The 17322-nt window shown below is 45.4% G+C and overlaps 2 protein-coding genes across 2 annotated transcripts in view; both read left to right on the forward strand.

Annotated features, from left to right (window-relative positions):
• The window catches only part of LOC119972011 (uncharacterized PE-PGRS family protein PE_PGRS46-like), a gene marked incomplete at its 5' end in the record, with an annotated part of 3473 nt that extends 2602 nt beyond the window's left edge, over positions 1-871 (forward strand). Inside the window, one exon of the mRNA XM_038808434.1 lies at positions 853-871. Coding sequence (XP_038664362.1) covers positions 853-871 — 19 coding nt within the window. The remainder of the gene's footprint in view (positions 1-852) is intronic.
• On the forward strand, positions 857-16576 carry LOC119971055 (WD repeat-containing protein 88-like). The gene is made up of 3 exons (XM_038806181.1): positions 857-921; positions 13067-13159; positions 15720-16576. The coding sequence occupies exons 1-3, from the start codon at positions 871-873 to the stop codon at positions 15921-15923; spliced, it is 348 nt and encodes a 115-aa protein (XP_038662109.1). The 5' UTR covers positions 857-870; the 3' UTR covers positions 15924-16576.
• Positions 16577-17322: the final 746 nt, after the last annotated feature.

Below are 17322 nucleotides of genomic sequence, written 5' to 3' on the forward strand. Positions count from 1 at the left end.
TGCCGCCCATACCTTCAGTTGCCTGGACTCCAAACTCTGGACTTCCCTCCCTACTCCTCTCTTCCTTTAGGACACTCCTTAAAACTTACCACTTTGATGAAGCATTATTTTAACCTGCCCTAATATCTCCTTCAGTAGCTCAGTGTCAGTTGGGTGCAGTTCCACCCATCTGGACGGCAGGGATGAGGTGTTGGAGGAGGATTGTGTGATCAATCATGTGAAAGGCTGCAGACAGGGTGGAAAGGGCAAGGGGGGAAAGTATACCTTTGTCACAGTCACACAGGATGTGAGAGGTGACTTTGCCAAGAGCTGTTTCAATACTTTGGCAAGGGGTGGAAGCCTAATGGAGGTAATTATTTGAAAAATAATTGACAAAGAACCAAAGAAGAAGTTACAAAGCGAGTTTGTTGTGATCTGAAATGTGATGCCGAAAAAGGCAAAGGGAGAACATTCAAAAGGGAATTGGACTTAAAACAAGATAATAATAACTCCAATCGAAAATCAACAAAAACTTCCTTACAAAGGTTGTGGTGAGTATGTGGAACTCACTGCTACAGGGAGTGATTGAGGTGAATGGTATGGATATATTTAAGGGAAGTTGGATGAAAAGTGTTTAAAATAAATAGCTGGATAAGCTGATGGGCTGAGATGAAATAGAGGGTGGGACGAGCCTAACTACCAGCATGGACCAGTTGGGTTGAGGAGCCTTGTTTCTGTGCTGTATAACTCCAGAGACATCTGGGTGGTGAATTTTTGGAACGATATGAAACAGGAAATCTGGAACAATTTGGTATTAATCTGCTACCATTTACCCAGTTTCTCTACTCTCACTCTCTGTCTCCCTCTCAACAGGATCACAAGGACTGGGTAATGGATGTTGCAATTTCCTCGAATAACAAGTGGATTCTCTCTGCCTGTAAGGTAGTGACTTTATTTGTGATAACTTAGAATATTTTCATCTACTTTGTACAAGACTTGCTCCTTCAACAGCATATTCCAAACCTGTGACCTCTGTAACTTCACAAGAGCATGATAAAACCACAAAGACTTAGGACTATAGGAGCACAATTCAGTCACTTGGTCTACTGGGCCTGCTCTGCTATTCAATTAGATCAGTGTTTTTCAAACTTTTTTTCCTGTGACCCAGGTTTGCCAACCGGCTGACCATCGAGACCCACGCCACGTTTGCTTACCTTTAATGCGAAAGGGGAGCCTGCTTGGTCCTCATGATCTCATTCCAATCAGGTTCACAGGAGGAGAGGGCAATGTGCATATTAGGTGCAGACTTCAGCCGGTTCCTTTGTGCCGTCTTCTTTATGAAAATGGAAAATCCAACCTCGCACATGTAGGTCGTCACGAAGGGCCATAGCAACAAAATGCTCATTTTACTCGCCACTGGATTCTCCTGGGAGATGCTACTTCAGCATGCTGGTAGCCTCTTGGGCTTTTGCCGTGTTTTTAATGTGCTGTCACAGGTCAGCTACAGCAGCGTAGTCTTTATATTTGGAGTCAGCTGTAAGTTAATAACTGACTCTAGAGTCTCAACCTCAAAATGAATTTTTCACCCACCAGTTCTCTTTCAAAATCTGAAACTTCTCCTCTTATTCGCCAGTACTTCCCTGCATATAAAACACTTGGGCTCCGCATCCTTATTTGCATTGGCACTATTGACAAAACCATACTTCAAGAAATCATCTTTCGACTTCTTTGTTCTCGAGTTAAGTTTCTTCTTTGCAGGCAGTTACCAGAGGACCAGAGCTTTGTAAAGAGCTAACACTAGCACTGCTCTGCCCTGCAGTGGGCTCTCCTGAGCAGCTCTCTCCCAACAGTTTCAGAGGTGGGGTTGTTACCCATGCTTAGTCACCTCCCAACAGAACCAGAGCCGTACATTATTTAAGTTTCAAGACAACGTGGAAAGATCAACTCTTCCAGGAGTGCAGTAAGAAGTCTTACAACACCAGGTTAAAGTCCAATAGGTTTGTTTCAAATCACTAGCTTTCGGAGCAATGCTCCTTCCTCACCTGAGACTGTTGTAACAGTAAGGAGTCTTACAACACCAGGTTAAAGTCCAACAGGTTTGTTTCAAACACGAGCTTCGGAGCGCAGCATCGAGACTGTTGTAAGACCTCTTACTGTGCTCACCCCAGTCCAACGTGGCATCTCCACATCATGGCTTCCAGGAGTGATAATATAAGAAATAGGGTTTGGTTATTGTAAAACAAACTTTATTAAAAAAGAAGAAAAGAAAACAATATTTAAACTTTTAAACTTCAACCCTAACAAAACCAGGTAACATGTAGTTTCCTAAATTAAGACATTACTTCTCACTTTACAAAACAAGCAGTTCTCATGCCACTTACGCAGGTAGATAAAGGCAATACTTTTACAAAGCAATTTTTTTTCTGTTGGGGAAATTTGTTCAGAACTCTTTTCCAATGCCTGCCTCGGTGGCAACTTTCAGTTGATTTCCAAGGCCTTCTCCTCTGTAACTGTTCAGAGCAGCATTCTCTCTTTCTCTCTCTCTCTCTCTCTCTGTCTGTCTGTCTCTCTGATTGTCTCTCTCTCTCTCTCTCTGATTGTCTCTCTTTCTCTCTCTCTCTCGATTCTCTGGGGTTTCCAGGCTTCAACCCATCATAATTATCTTGGTTGTTTGATTGCCCACTCCCCTTTATACAAAAGAATAGAGCCATGCTATTGATATGCAACTAACCTCCCATTGATGGACAAAGAGGCCATCAGACTCTGTAATGAAAATAAAATGAAAATGAAAATCGCTTATTGTCACGAGTAGGCTTCAATGAAGTTACTGTGAAAAGCCCCTAGTCCCCACATTCCGGCACCTTTCCGGGGAGGCTGGTAATGGGCTAATAGCTGGTCAGACAAGAGTGCCCCGAAGCACAATGGATCTGGGGCATCCTGCAAATTCCCACTAACGAGTTTAAGTCTGACTGGGACAATGTAACCGCAGAATCAGAATCACAGAATAATACAGTGCAGAAGAGGCCCTTTGGCCCATCAATTCTGCCCCGGCACATGAAAAACACCTGACCTGCCTCCCTAATCCCATTTGCCAGCACTTGACCCATAGCCTTGAATATTATGACTAGGCCAGCTGGGTCGTATCCCTCTGCCTCTGTGATAGCAGAACTTTTTCCCCCAGCAGTCTGTTTCACTCCTAAATTGCCTGCTACATTAGGATATCATTTCTGGATGCAATTTCCTAATAGCTCCCTCATGTAACAGAGATCTTGGCCAGTAGTACTCTGCCTATTTGTGTCTCTGGCCAGCTTTTGTAACAAAACAATCCATGTTCACAGTCCTCTTGCCTTGCTTGCTATCAGCTAGGAAATGGAAGAAGCTCTCCCCCGTGCTTTTGCGTCAAAAGCACGTATGTAGAGGAAGCTTGACACCAAGTGGACGTGCAACTAGTGCTGATCTGCTCACTGCTGCCTCTTATGGTTGGAAGACTGCACACAGCCTCGTTTCATTCTCATTATAAAGCCGGTAGCAGCCGCTATTCTCAATAAAAATACCGGTAACGGATGTTGGGGTGCTTCTCCCTCAATCGGGACCACACGGGGAATGCTGTGACTGATCACTCCATAACCCTCTCAATGCCCGCCATGACCCACCTATGGGTCACGACCCACACTTTGAAAATTCTGAATTAGATCATGGCTGATTATTCACCTCAGCGCCACTTTCTCCATATCGCTTAATGTTATTAGTCTGAAAAATTCAATCGATTTCTGTTTTGAACCTGCTCAATAATTCAGCTTCCACAGCTCTCTGGGCTAGAGAATTCCGAAGACTCGCCACCCCTGAGTGAAGCAATTCCTCCTCATCTCAGTCTTAAAATTGACCAGTCCCTTATTCTGGGACTGTGTTCCCTTGTTCCACACTCACCAGCCAGGGGAAACATACTTTCCACATTTATCCCATCCTGCCCTGTAAAAATTTAGTCAGATTCAATTACGGTCCCACATTTTTCAAAAACTCTATGGAATACATGATGTGGAAATGCCGGCGTTGGACTGGGGTTAGCACAGTAAGAGGTCTTACAACACCAGGTTAAAGTCCAAAAGGTTTGTTTGGAATCACTAGCTTTCGGAGCATAGCTCCTTCCTCAGGTGAGTGGAGAGGTGGGTTACACAATACAGCTTTTCGAGACAAAGTCAATAATGCAAGATGATACCTTGAATGCGAGTCTTTGAAGGTAATAAGTCTTTACAGGTCCAAACGGAGCAACTGGAGAGAGGGATAATCACAGGTTAAGGGAGGTGTGAATTGTCTCAAGCCAGGACAGTTGGTAGGATTTTGCAAGCCCAGGCCAGATGGTGGGGAGGTGAATGTAATGAAACATGAATCCCAGGTCCCGGTTGAGGCCGTACACATGTGTGTGGAACTTGGCTATCAGTTTCTGCTTGGCAATTCTCCGTTGTCGCGCGTCCTGAAGGCCGCCTTGGAGAACGCTTACCCGGAGATCAGAGGCTGAATGCCCTTGTCTGTTGAAGTGTTCCCCAACTGGAAGGGAACATTCCTGCCTGAATGTGGCAGGATTGCAGAACTTAGCTCTGATCCCATCATATCTGCAGGGGGGGCACCATACATCCTGAAGACCCGGCCACCTTCAGGCCAAGGAGAAACCCAGAGGGGGACGCCAGCAACGGCCCAAAGTGTAAAAACGTCATTGGTCTATTTTTCATTATTCTTTGATGTGATGTGGGTGTCACAGGCAAGGCCAGCATTTGCTGCCCGTCCCTAATTGCCCTCAAACTGAATGCAACTGGTTCTCTGGATTACTAGTCCAGTGACAATACCACTACGCCACCATCTCCCTTGCGAGGAGATGACGGACAGCTTGTGCCACAGGAGACTTTCATCTCAACAAACAGACAACACAGCACCTGTGCCACATTCTTGAAGACTTGGCACCCATGGAAGAGGAGAACAGCTGCTCCTGGTGGCTGTGAAGGTCAACACAGCCCTGAACGTCTATGAAACCGGTTCATTCCAGGGAATTGTACAGCATTTCTCAAGCTACAGCCCACAGGTTCATCTGTGAGGTCACGGATGCCCTGATTGCCCGGGCATCAGATATTATCAACCTTCAGCTGGACCAGGCGCACCAAGTTGCCCAGGTTGCAGGATTCTCTGCCATTGCCAGGATACCCCAGCGCCAGGAGGCAATAGATGGCACGCATGTTGCCTTCCGCACATCGTGGCATCAGGGAGTGCCCTTCATTAACCTGAAGGGGTTCCACTTCGTGAATCTTCAATTTGTTTGCAACCACCACCTCTGGGCCATGCACATGTGTGCCGCTTCCAGGGCCTGTGCAAGACAGCGACATCCTGGGAGACCCGGCTATCCCCGGCGTCTTCGAGGATCCCCCCAGGATAACAGGTTGGCTCTTGGGGGGATAGGGAATATCCACTGAGGTCCTGGCTGATGATGCCAGTGCGGGGGTTGGAGACTGAGACGCAGGCGTGATAGAACAAGGTCCTTGTTGCCACCCATGCTGTCATTGAGTGGTGCATCAGACTGTTCAAAATGCAGTTGCGATGCCTGGGCCCTCTGATGGTGCCCTCCACAACCTGGCACAGCAGCGGGGCGACATGTTGGAGGAAGAGGGATGGGGGGGAGCCAGACTAGGAGAGGCTGGAGGACAAGCCCGGGGAGGAGCCTCAGGAGGATAGGTGACAGTGAGGATCTGGCATGCCCGTAGGGTCAGACAGGCCCTCATCCTCGGCTTATTCTCATAGCAGGAGACTTTGTCCGTCAGTTCACGCCTTTCCCCCAAATCCACCCCCCACCCACAATCCCTTCTCACCCACTTCGCCCATTTCCGTACAGTTCCCTGACCCTCCACTACAGCCCCCCCCCCCCAACAACCATGCCAGGATAGGCACGGTGGCACAGTGGTTAACACTGCTGCCTCACAGCACCAGGAACCCGGGTTAAATTCTGGGTCTTGGGTGACTGCGTGGAGTTTGTACGTTCTTCCTGTGTCTGCGTGGGTTTCCTCCGGGTGCTCCGGTTTCCTCCTACAGTTCAAAGATGTGCAGGTTAGGTGGCCATGATAAATTGTCCCTTAATGTCCAAATGTTAGGTAGGGTTATGGGGATAGGATGGGGGATGTTTGATCTTGGCCCACTGTGCCCGGGAGGCGGAGGGTGGGAAGAGCAGAGGACAACAGGGAGTGGGGTGCAGGCAGCCCACTGTGAACATTAATGTGACAGAGGCTTCACATGTATCAGGTGTTTTAAATGTGAACATTTAACATTTCCATTCCGCCCAACTACAAATAGTGCTTCCCTCTCAACCCAGTGTCCACTTACTAATCCTTTCTCTAGTTGATCTTTCGTGGTCTAGGGCTATGTCTCATTGTGTCCCCAGGATGCACATCAGAGGTGGAGGTAGCCTGCTACTTTCTGTGGTCTGTGGCCTTGGATGCCATTAGCGGACGTCCACTGGAGGGCCTGAAGCCGACTTACTGGTGTCACTGCGCCACCCTGTACTGCCCGCTGCTGTTGAGATGCGTCAGTGTCAGGAAGGGAGGATTCGGAGGAACTAATGACTGCCATCGTCTCCTTGATGCAGGCCCTGGGGGTCTCCATGGGACGGAGGGCAGCTGGAGTGAGCTCCAGAGGCCTCTGCGGCATCTGGCTCAGCCAGTCCTGGTGGTTCCCCATTGTCTGGACCATGGCGTTAACACCCTCAGAGATGTTCCTCAGTGACTGAACCATGCTCTGCAGTGCCATGGCAATATCTACCTGTGTTGGTGTTATGGGCCAGGGTTTAGAGAACCCCAAAGTGTATCATGGAGTTTACCTGACCCACAACTTTTAATAGATTGTGGTATGGGGAGCACACGGCCCACTCTACGGGTGTGGTAGAGCAGAAATGGAAAAGTATTTTTTAAAGCAAAACAATGTTTCTTCTACGAACTCAAGTTAAAGTTTTTAAAACATACATGAACATCTTAGCACCCATCAAATCAAATACAACCCCCAAAGAATACAACACTAAGTAATCCTTCAAGCTTTCCTTTTAACATCCAGAAGGCTTAAAAAACCTTTTACCAGAAGCACATCAGGTTAAAGCCACAACTGTTATTAGTTTTAAATCACCAGGATCGATTTACAGTCTTTAGATTACAGAGAGAGATTCATACACCTTCTGGCTGTGACTGCTATCCAGCTCTGAAAACAAAACTAAAACACACCATGCAGCAAACAGCCTAAAACGAAAGTAAAAAGCTGACAGACAGCCCAGCTCCACCCACTCTCTGACATCACTGCAGTAATAAACACCCATTTCTTAAAGGTACTCTCATTACAGATACTTATGTACACACCCATTTATAAACACCCATTTCTTAAAGGTTACTCTCACATGCCACCTCCCCCCAAGAAAAAAACCCATCAACTTCAAGATGGTTTCATTTTTCACGTTTTCACTATACTTTAAGAAATGCACACAGTAAATATACTTTTTCGTTTCAAAAAACAACACACGCAAATAGGTATAATAATATAGTCCATTTATTAAATTGTTTTTCTTCTTCCAACTGAAATCCTTCTCAATTGACAGTCTCTTTGAACATGAAGGTCTCTGCACGATCCGTCCATTTCTCTAAGCTTCTTCAGCAAGTCCATCAGTGGAGCAATCACAAAACCTTTGCACAAATGTTCGATCAAATCCACTCATGCCAAGAACTCGCATTATTTCCCTTCGTCTTGAGGGTATCAGAAACTCCTCAATAACTGTTGGTTTCACATCCCATGTGACCATTCAACCCTGTCCAATTGTATGGCCAAGGAAAGTGACTTGGGCTTTTCCAAATTCACTTTCGGCTAGGTTTATCACCAAACCCGCCTCCTGAAGTTGATCGAATAACTCCATCAGATGTTTTAAGTGTTCTTTCCATGTCTGGCTGAAAATTACCATATCGTCGATGTATACCGCACAATTGGGTAATCCTGAATCGAATTTGTTAGTTAACCGTTGAAATGTTGCTGGGGCGTTTTTCATGCCAAATGGCATAACTTTGAATTGGTACATACCATCTGGAGTCACAAAAGCTGAAATCTCCTTTGCCCTTTCGGATAAAGGTACCTCCCAGTAACCTTTAAGTAAATCCAGTTTGGAAATATGAAAATCGCTTATTGTCACAAGTACGCTTCAAATGAAGTTACTGTGAAAAGCCCCCAGTCGCCACATTCCGGCACCTGTTCAGGGAGGCTGGTACGGAGGCTGGTTCATTTTCATTTTCATTTCTTTCTGGTCAGTTCGTTTTTCCTCTGGAAGGTAACTCAACAATTCATCCCAATTTTTAAGAACATTCTCATTTTCCAATTTAATTTGAGGGTTGTCAAATTCACAGTCATCTGGATTTGGTTCGTCATTTTGAGTTAGAATCATTAACACCTCCTCCTTCTTCTCTCCTTCCCTTTCAAAGTACCTTTTAAGCATATTCACATGACACACTCGGTGAGTTTTCCTTCTATCCGGCGTTTTTACCACATAATTCACCTCACTTAATTTCCTTTCCATCTGATAAGGTCCATGAAACCTAGCTTTTAAAGGTTCACCTACCACTGGTAACAACACTGAAACTTTATCTCCACTGGCAAAACTGCGAACTTTGGATTTTTTGTTCGCTACCCATTTATCACATTTTGTGCAACTTTTAAATGTTGTCTAGTCAATTCACTTGCTCTATTTAATCGTTCCCTAAAATTTGACATGTAATCCAATAATGTAATTTCCGATTTCTCACTCATCAATTTTTCCTCAATCAATTTAAGTGGTCCTCTTACCTCATGACCAAAAATTAGTTCAAAAGGACTGAATTTGGTTGATTCATTAGGTGCATCCCTAATTGTAAACAGTACGAATGGAATTCCTTTATCCTAATCCTCTGGATAATCTTGACAATAACCCTCAACATTGTCTTTAATGTCTGATGCCACCTTTCTAACGCTCCCTACGATTCTGGATAGTACGCAGTTGATTTAAATTGTTTTATTCCTAAGCTATCCATAACTTCTTTGAATAACCTTGAGGTAAAATTCGATCCTTGATCCGATTGAATTTCTGTGGGTAGTCCATATCTAGTAAAGAATTTAAGGAACTCCTTCACAATCTTTTTAACTGTAATATTACGTATTGAAATGGCCTCTGGAAACCTAGTAGACACATCCATTATAGTCAAAAGATATTGATTCCCACATTTTGTTTCAGGAAGTGGTCCTACGCAATCAATTAGGACCCCTGTCAAATGCTGGAATGGATATTAAGGGCGCTGGTTTTTATCACTGCTTGAGGTTTCCCTATCACTTGACATGTGTGACATGATTGACAAAATTTAACTACATCTTTATGTAGTCCAGGCCAATTAAAATGTTTCTGGATTTTAGCTTGAGTTTTCCTTATTCCCAAATGATCTCCCACTGGTACCTCATGTGCAACTCACAACACCTCCTTTCTATACCCTACCGGCAATACTACTAGATGAACTTCTGCCCACTTTTCATCCGCCTGCATATGTAAATGTCTCCATTTTCTCATCAAGACATCACATTTACGGTAATAACATTCTGGTATACACTCAGATTCCTCTTCCGTGTATGCTTTCTGATATGTCCGTTTTATTCCTATATCTTTCTGTTGTAACTCCGCCAATTTTCCTGAAAATATCCGCCTCATCCTCCACCTGTTCTTGTTCTTTTTCAACCATCTGATCAAAAATCGTTTCTGACAATTGTACTTCCAAGTCATCTTCACTCTTTGATTTTTCCTATTGTCTTAACCTGTGACTTTGCGACCTTGTTACTCCACAATCCAGAAAAATCCCAGGATAGGGCAGCACGGTGGCCTAGTGGTTAGCACAACCGCCTCACGGCGCTGAGGTCCCAGGTTCGATCCCGGCTCTGGGTCACTGTCCGTGTGGAGTTTGCACATTCTCCCCGTGTCTGCGTGGGTCTCGCCCCCACAACCCAAAAATGTGCAGAGTAGGTGGATTGGCCACACTAAATTGCCCCTTAATTGGAAAAAATAATTGGGTAATCTAAATTTAAAAAAAAAAGAAAAATCCCAGGATATTTGTCCTTCGACACTTCAGTTGTCTGATTTTCCACTGGCTTGTCAACCACAGTAGGCATCACTCCCACCTGCGATCCAGCTATATCATTACCCAAGATAAACTGTATTTCTGGACAAGATAGTTTCTCTATTACTCCTACTACCACTTCACCACTCTTCACTGGACTTTCCAACCTGACCTTATATAATGGAACACTACTCCTCTCACCCTGAATTCCACATATTACCATCTTTTCTGGCAATATTCATCCCAAACTACACATCTCCTCATCTCTTACCATTAAAAATTGACTAGCTCCCGTATCTCTTAAAATTGTGACTTCTTTACCTGCTCCTCCTGATACACATGAGTAAACTTTACCCACGCAAGTAAATTCTTTAAAGAGATCTGGCACCTTCTTATCAATCACCTCTTGATCAGGCTGTACAATATTTTGCACATCCTTCGCTTCACTTGGGCTTTCCTTTACCACTTTAACAAACCCCACTGTCTTATCCTGTTTTACCACATTAGCCTTCTTTAACCACCAACACTAACTTTATATGGCCTAATTTATTACAGTGAAAACATTTGAAACTTTTCATTTCTTTTCCACCCTCCTGGATTTCTTTTTTAATCTGAGGTACACTCTCCTTATTATCTCCCATCAGATCACCTTTACCTTTACCACTTGAATATTTCTCATGTCCCCAGTTTCTATCCCTCACAGGTTGAAACTTATGTCGGAAACCAAGATTTGGTTTATGAACTAATTCATAATCATCTGCCATTTCTGCTGCTAATCTCGCAGTTTTAACCCTCTGCTCTTCCACGTGAGTTCTCACTACATCAGGAATTGAACTTTTAAACTCCTCCAAAAGTATAATTTCTCTGAGAGCTTCAGCTTTTGGTCTATTTTCAAAGCCCTTATCCACCTATCAAAATTACTCTGTTTGATCCTTTCAAACTCCATGTATATTTGACCAAATTCTTTCCTTAAATTTCTAAACCTTTGTAGGCTTCAGGCACTAGTTCATATGCACCTAAGATGGAATTTTTTCTCCTCCTCATACGTCTCAGATACCTCTTCTCGTAGTGATGCAAATACTTCACTAGCCCTACCTACCAGCTTTGTTTGAATCAGTAATACCCACATGTCCTATGGCCATTTCATTTGTTCAGCCACCTTCTCAAATGGAATGAAAAAGGCTTCTACCTCCTTCTCATCAAACCTTGGCAATGCTTGGACATATTTAAATAGATCCCCACCAAGCCTTCGACTATGATGCTCTTTCTCACTATCCTCATCACTATCATCCAACTGTACGTTTCCCTTTACGTCTGCCAATTTTAACTGACTGTCATGTTTCATGGCCATTTTCTGAAGTTCAAACTCTCTTTATCTTTTTCCCTTATCTGTATCTCCCTTTCTCTTTCTTTTTGTTCTGCTAGGACTATTCTTTCTGTTTTCCTTTCTTCACTCTCTTTTTCCTCTCTCTCTTTCTCTTTCTCTTTCTTTTTCCTCTCTCTCTCGTATTCAAGCTGCTTTAATTCTTTCTCATGTTCCATTTGTTTAATTTGTAACTGAATTTTTGCCATTTCCAATGAGTCAAACTGTATCTCAGGCAACTTTAAATGCTTAGCGACCTCCATAATTACTTCACCTTTTCGCATTTGGTCAGGTAATGTTAATGTTTTTGCCAAATCTAACAGTCTGCTATTAGTCTCTGTCCGTAAGGTACTTCGTGTGACCGTCTCCACCCCCAAAACCTTCAGAGCCTCTGAAAGAGGCATTGTCTACAACACAAGCCCTACTTAAACTGAAATACCACACCTGAAAAGCAACCACAATATGCTCACCCCTCACTGTCTTTAAGTTGACTAAGCCAATCAAATAGGTAGAATTTTATCCCGGACGAGCCCACAATTTGTTATGGGCCAGGGTTTAGAGAACCCCAAAGTGTATCATGGAGTTCACCTGACCAACAACTTTTAATAGATTGTGGTATGGGGAGCACACGGAACACTCTGCAGGTGTGGCAGAGCAGAAATGGAAAAGTATTTTTTAAAGCAAAACAATGTTTATTCTATGAACACTGATTTAAAACATACAGTGAACATCTCAGGAACCATTAATTCAAATACAACCCCCAAAGAATATAACACTAAGTAATCCTTTAAGCTTTCCTTTTAACATCCATAAGACTTAAAACACCTTTTACCAGAAGCACATCAGGTTAAAGTCACTACTGTTATTAGTTTTAAATCACTAGGATCGATTTACAGTCTTTAGGTTACAGAGAGAGACTCTAATACACCTTCTGGCTGTGACTGCAGCTATCCAGCTCTGAAAACGAAACTAAAACACACCCTGCAGCAAACAGCCTAAAACGAAAGTAAAAAGCTGACAGACAGCACAGCTCCACCCACTCTCTGACATCAGTGCAGTAATAAACACCAATTTCTTAAAGGTACTCTCACTACAGCTACTTATATACACACCCATTTATAAACACCCATTTCTTAAAGGTTACTCTCACATGACACTGGGAAATGTCTCACATTGTTGGCATCATCTCCTGTGCCCGTAGCCGTTGCGACTCCAATCAGCTATACACTCGCTGGAATGTCGCTGATATCCCCTCATGAATCTCACGGCAGACAAGGGCAGCACGGCAAGATGCTGAAGCATGCGACTGGTGAATCAGACGGCGAGGGAGACAGTAATGGCGAGAAGCCCGTGGGGGCCCATTTCTGGCACTGGGTGCCATTAAATATGGGCTGTGATCTCATCAACCTGGTCACCGAGAAACACCCAGCCAATCACACCCAAAATGAGACAGAAATGTTTCTGTTCAATCACACCTTCTGTCTCTGCTCTCAATGCAGTTGTTTAATTATCGGAACCTAGCTCTGTTTCTAAGACCTTCATTTGCGGTTTCTAGGTTGCTTTTTCTCACCTATTCCATATTTTCTAGGATTCTACTGTGCGTCTGTGGAACATTGAGAACATTGACCAGGTTCCAGCCGTCAAAGCTGAATGGAGGGCACACGGGGAGAAAGTTCTGCAGGTTTGGGGGTCTGATCTCTTCTCTGTTTAGCACAGGGGAAGGAAGCGACTTTCCTCTCTTCCTGTGTGACGGGAGCTTTATTTTCAGACTGTCAGTAATCACACAGTTAATTTTCAGGTTTTCACAGCAGACTGTCACTGAGCCAGGCCGACCCCGCACTCTCTCACTTCACATCGCCGATCTGTGCTGTACTCTGGGCTGGATGGTACAGCTTCTAATTCACCTCAGTTCACTTGAATTAGAGGGTGGAAAATATTCCCCAAGCTCCTGCTAATCATTGCAAATCGAGACAGCTGATAAAACAGCAAATATAACCCTGCACTTTATTCTTATAGGCACAGAATACAAAATTGGGGATGTTATGATAAACCTTTCTGAATCGCTGCTTAGATCTCAGCTGGAGGATTGTGTCCAATTCTGGGCCCCTTCATCCTTCAGAAAAGATGTCAAAGCCTGGAAGAGGGTGCGGACGAGATTTACTGTAATGGGACCACAAGGGCGGCATAATGGTTAGCACTGCTGCCTTACAGCGGCAGGGACATGGGTTCGATTCCGGCCTCGGCTCACTATCTGTGCGGAGTCTGCACTTTCTCCCCATGTCCTTGTGGGTTTCCTCCGGTTGCTCCAGGTTCCTCCCACAGTCCAACTAGGAACTTTCAAAATGATATTAGTTAATATATATTTGTGTCTGTGTGCTTGTGTATATGTATGCAGCTGTGGGGTGGGTGTGTACCTGTCGGGGGATGTACCTATGGGAGGGTGGGTGTGTACCTGTGGGACGGTCAATCAACCTGTGGGATGCGTGGGAGGTGTGCATGCCTGAGTGCATGCCTGCAAGTTTGTGTGTGTAGACGCCTGTGTGTGTGTGCATGCACCCGAGTGTGTGTGTGCACGCCTTCGAGAGTGTGTGTGCATCTGCAGTATGTGTGTGCACGCCTACGAGTGCTTGTCTGTAAGAAATTGCGTGGGAATATTCCTGTGATGTGCACATGCGGCTCATTTATCTGCCTGATCCATCATTGAGGACTTGAAATGTGTGTTTTCATTGGGTTTCACTCCCCCTAATCCACCCAGAGCCATGCAGCAGCTGACCCCTTGCAGGTTTTAGCTGAGATGGTCTTGGTGGAAAGCCAAGATGTAAGCTGAGCCACAACCATTCCACTTTCCTGAGATACAAAAGATATACCAATGTGAAGGCTCTACTTGGCAAGCAGAAGGGGAGAGAGCAGAACCCCAGCTGCTCAAAGACCCCTCTTCCTCAGGGCAACTCTTGTCCACTCTGCCCAAAGACCTGTGGGTTCAGCATGGGCCCTGATGCGTCACCGCCCGAGGACACGAATCATGAAGACTAGTGGACGCCATCCTTGTTTCAGGGAGGGTCTGACGATGATGATGTTGTACCTGGGTGTGTGTGCGTGTGTCTGTGTGTATATTGGATTGGATTGGATTGGATTTGTTTATTGTCACGTGTACCGAGGTACAGTGAAAAGTATTTTTCTGCAAGCAGCTCAACAGATCATTCAGTACATGGGAAGAAAAGGGAATTGAACAGAATTCAAGAAAATACATGAGAATACATAATAGGGCAACACAATATACAATGTAACTACATAAGCATTAGCATCGGATGAAGCATACAGGGTGTAGTGTTAATGAGGTCAGTCAATAAGAGGGTCATTTAGGAGTCTGGTGACAGTGGGGAAGAAGCTGTTTTTGAGTCTGTTTGTGCGTGTTCTCAGACTTCTGTATCTCCTGCCCGATGGAAGAAGTTGGAAAAGTGAGTAAGCCGGGTGGGAGGGATCCTTGATTATGCTGCCCGCTTTCCCCAGGCAGCGGGAGGTGTAGATGGAGTCCATGGATGGGAGTCAGGTTCGTGTGATGGACTATGTAGTGTCTGTTTGTGCTTGTGGTGCCTGTGTCTGTGTAGCATGTGTATGCTTGTGGTGCGTGTATGTGTGCACATGTGGCACGTATGTGCATGCATGTTTGTATGTGGTGTCTGTGCATGTGTCTGTGTGTGCCTGTGGTGCCTGTATGGTGTGTGTGTGCATGTGGCATGCGTGCGCATGCATGTGTGCGGTTTGTGTGTTGTGCATGAGTATGGATGTGGCGTGTGTGCGTACAAGTAGCCTGTGTGTGCGTGCATATGTGTGTGTGTGTATGTGCATGCGCATGTGTGTGTGTATGTCACATGTGAGTGTGAGTGTATCTGTGTGGGTGCGCGTGTATGTGTGTCGCATGTGTGTTTGAGTATGTATGTGTATGTGTATGGGTGCACGTGCATATGTATGTTGCATGCGTGTGTGAGTGGAAGTGTGTGGGTGCGCGTGCGTATGTGTGTGAGTATGTGTGTGAGTTTGTGTGTGGGTGTGCGTGCATATGTATGTTGCATGCGTGTGTATGTGTGAGAGTTTGTGTGTGGGTGTGCGTGCATATGTGTGTTGCATGCGTGTGTGAGTGTAAGTCTGTGGGTGCGCGAGTGTATGTGTCGCGTGCGTGTGTGAGTGTATTTGCCATCCTTTGCCTTGTCTCCCGATGATGTCTCTCCTCTTCTCCTCAGTGTGCACATTGTGGAAAGCCATTCTCCTGCTGCCACGAGGACAACTCGGAGTTTGTGACCCTCTGCGTGTTCTGTCGTCTGTCGGCATCACCGTGGAACTCTCGTCTCACCCTGCCAAGCCTCTCAGCACCAGCCCCACCCCGACCCGCAGCTCCACCTCCACCTCCACACCATGGATCAAGGCAAGGTCACACAGCCCATTAGTTTCTGCATTTGGTGGATGATTTTCTCACCGTGATGGAATGCCTTTCCTCTCCTCCGCTTCCGGAATAAACAGTTCCACCAATGGAAGGAATTAAATGTCTTACTCTCTGTGACCTTCAGCCACCTTTCCTGACAGATATTGAATGTGCCGGTCAGACCACTGGGGAACAGTGTTTCTAACCTCTACCTCACAGCAAAGCTGGGAAGTTTGCACTGATACCTCTGGGACTGGATCTCATTCCCAAACTTTCTCCAGATATATCCATTTCATTCCACCTTGGCCTGTCCTCGCAGCTCAGCACCTACTTGAATCTTTGTCTATAACTCAGTCTCCTCATCCTAAACACCCATGCTCAGTGTTTCCTCACTCCCTGCTCGTCTTCCTGAACCCTTTCTGTAAGGTCAGCAAAAGGACCCCCGCCTCCCTCTCTATGGAGAATAGAAATGTTTCAGGATAACAATGGATCAGTGGCCCAATGAAGAGATTTCTGACCATTTCTAACAATTACCTTGGGGTTGACAATCCTGATTTGTTTTCTCATTTTAAATCACTTTGTGGACACTTTGTGATTTAATCCAGTTCGAGCGCCCATTTGGAAGGATGTTCACACATTAATCTGTTTCACAATAAAACATATAACAAACTCTCTGGGGTTGGAACCTCGTTCACTCTTTATACCCAATCTCACCCAAATATTTTCAGATATTGAGGGCCTTGGATTTGATCCAATTCAGTTTCCTATATAGAGCTGGATTTTATTCAGCACTGGGGAATCTGATCAGCAATGGGCACACCAGCAGAGCGAGCTGATCAGCAATGGGCACACCAGCAGAGCGAGCTGATCAGCAATGGGCACACCAGCAGAGCGAGCTGATCAGCAATGGGCACACCAGCAGAGTGAGCTGATCAGCAATGGGCACACCAGCAGAGCGAGCTGATCAGCAATGGGCACACCAGCAGAGCGAGCTGATCAGCAATGGGCACACCAGCAGAGCGAGCTGATCAGCAATGGGCACAGCAGCAGAGCGAGCTGAACTGGCAACAGATTCATGCGGAATATGAGGAGGGTGAAACATTCCTGGTGCCAGACTTTGGCAAGGATCACATCACAAGATAGATAGGGATACGGCAGCTCAACACGAATGTGCGGAGACTGCTAAATGTTATCATGATGCCGGCAGTGGAGGGGGAGGCGGAGATAGTGGTGGCGCTGGATGCGGAGAAAGCGTTTGATAGAGTTGAGTGGGGGTACCTGTGGGAGGTGCTGGAGCGGTTCGGATTTGGGGAGCGATTCATCAAATGGGTGAGGCTGCTCTACGCGGCTCCGATGGCGAGTGTAGTTACAAATGGAAGGAGATCGGGTACTTTAGGCTCTATCGTGGGACCAGGCAGGGGTGC

The sequence above is a fragment of the Scyliorhinus canicula genome, chromosome 9 (genome assembly GCF_902713615.1).
Source record: "Scyliorhinus canicula chromosome 9, sScyCan1.1, whole genome shotgun sequence".
In the NCBI taxonomy this organism is placed as follows: Eukaryota; Metazoa; Chordata; class Chondrichthyes; order Carcharhiniformes; family Scyliorhinidae; genus Scyliorhinus; species Scyliorhinus canicula.

Bases quoted from the DNA above. Each gene is read 5' to 3' on its own strand.
- LOC119971055 (XM_038806181.1), top strand. From the start codon at position 871: ATGGATGTTGCAATTTCCTCGAATAACAAGTGGATTCTCTCTGCCTGT. The intron at 922-13,066 runs GTAGTGACTTTA...CATATTTTCTAG, and splicing joins GGATTCTCTCTGCCTGTAAG to GATTCTACTGTGCGTCTGTG. The intron at 13,160-15,719 runs GTTTGGGGGTCT...TCTTCTCCTCAG, and splicing joins ACGGGGAGAAAGTTCTGCAG to TGTGCACATTGTGGAAAGCC.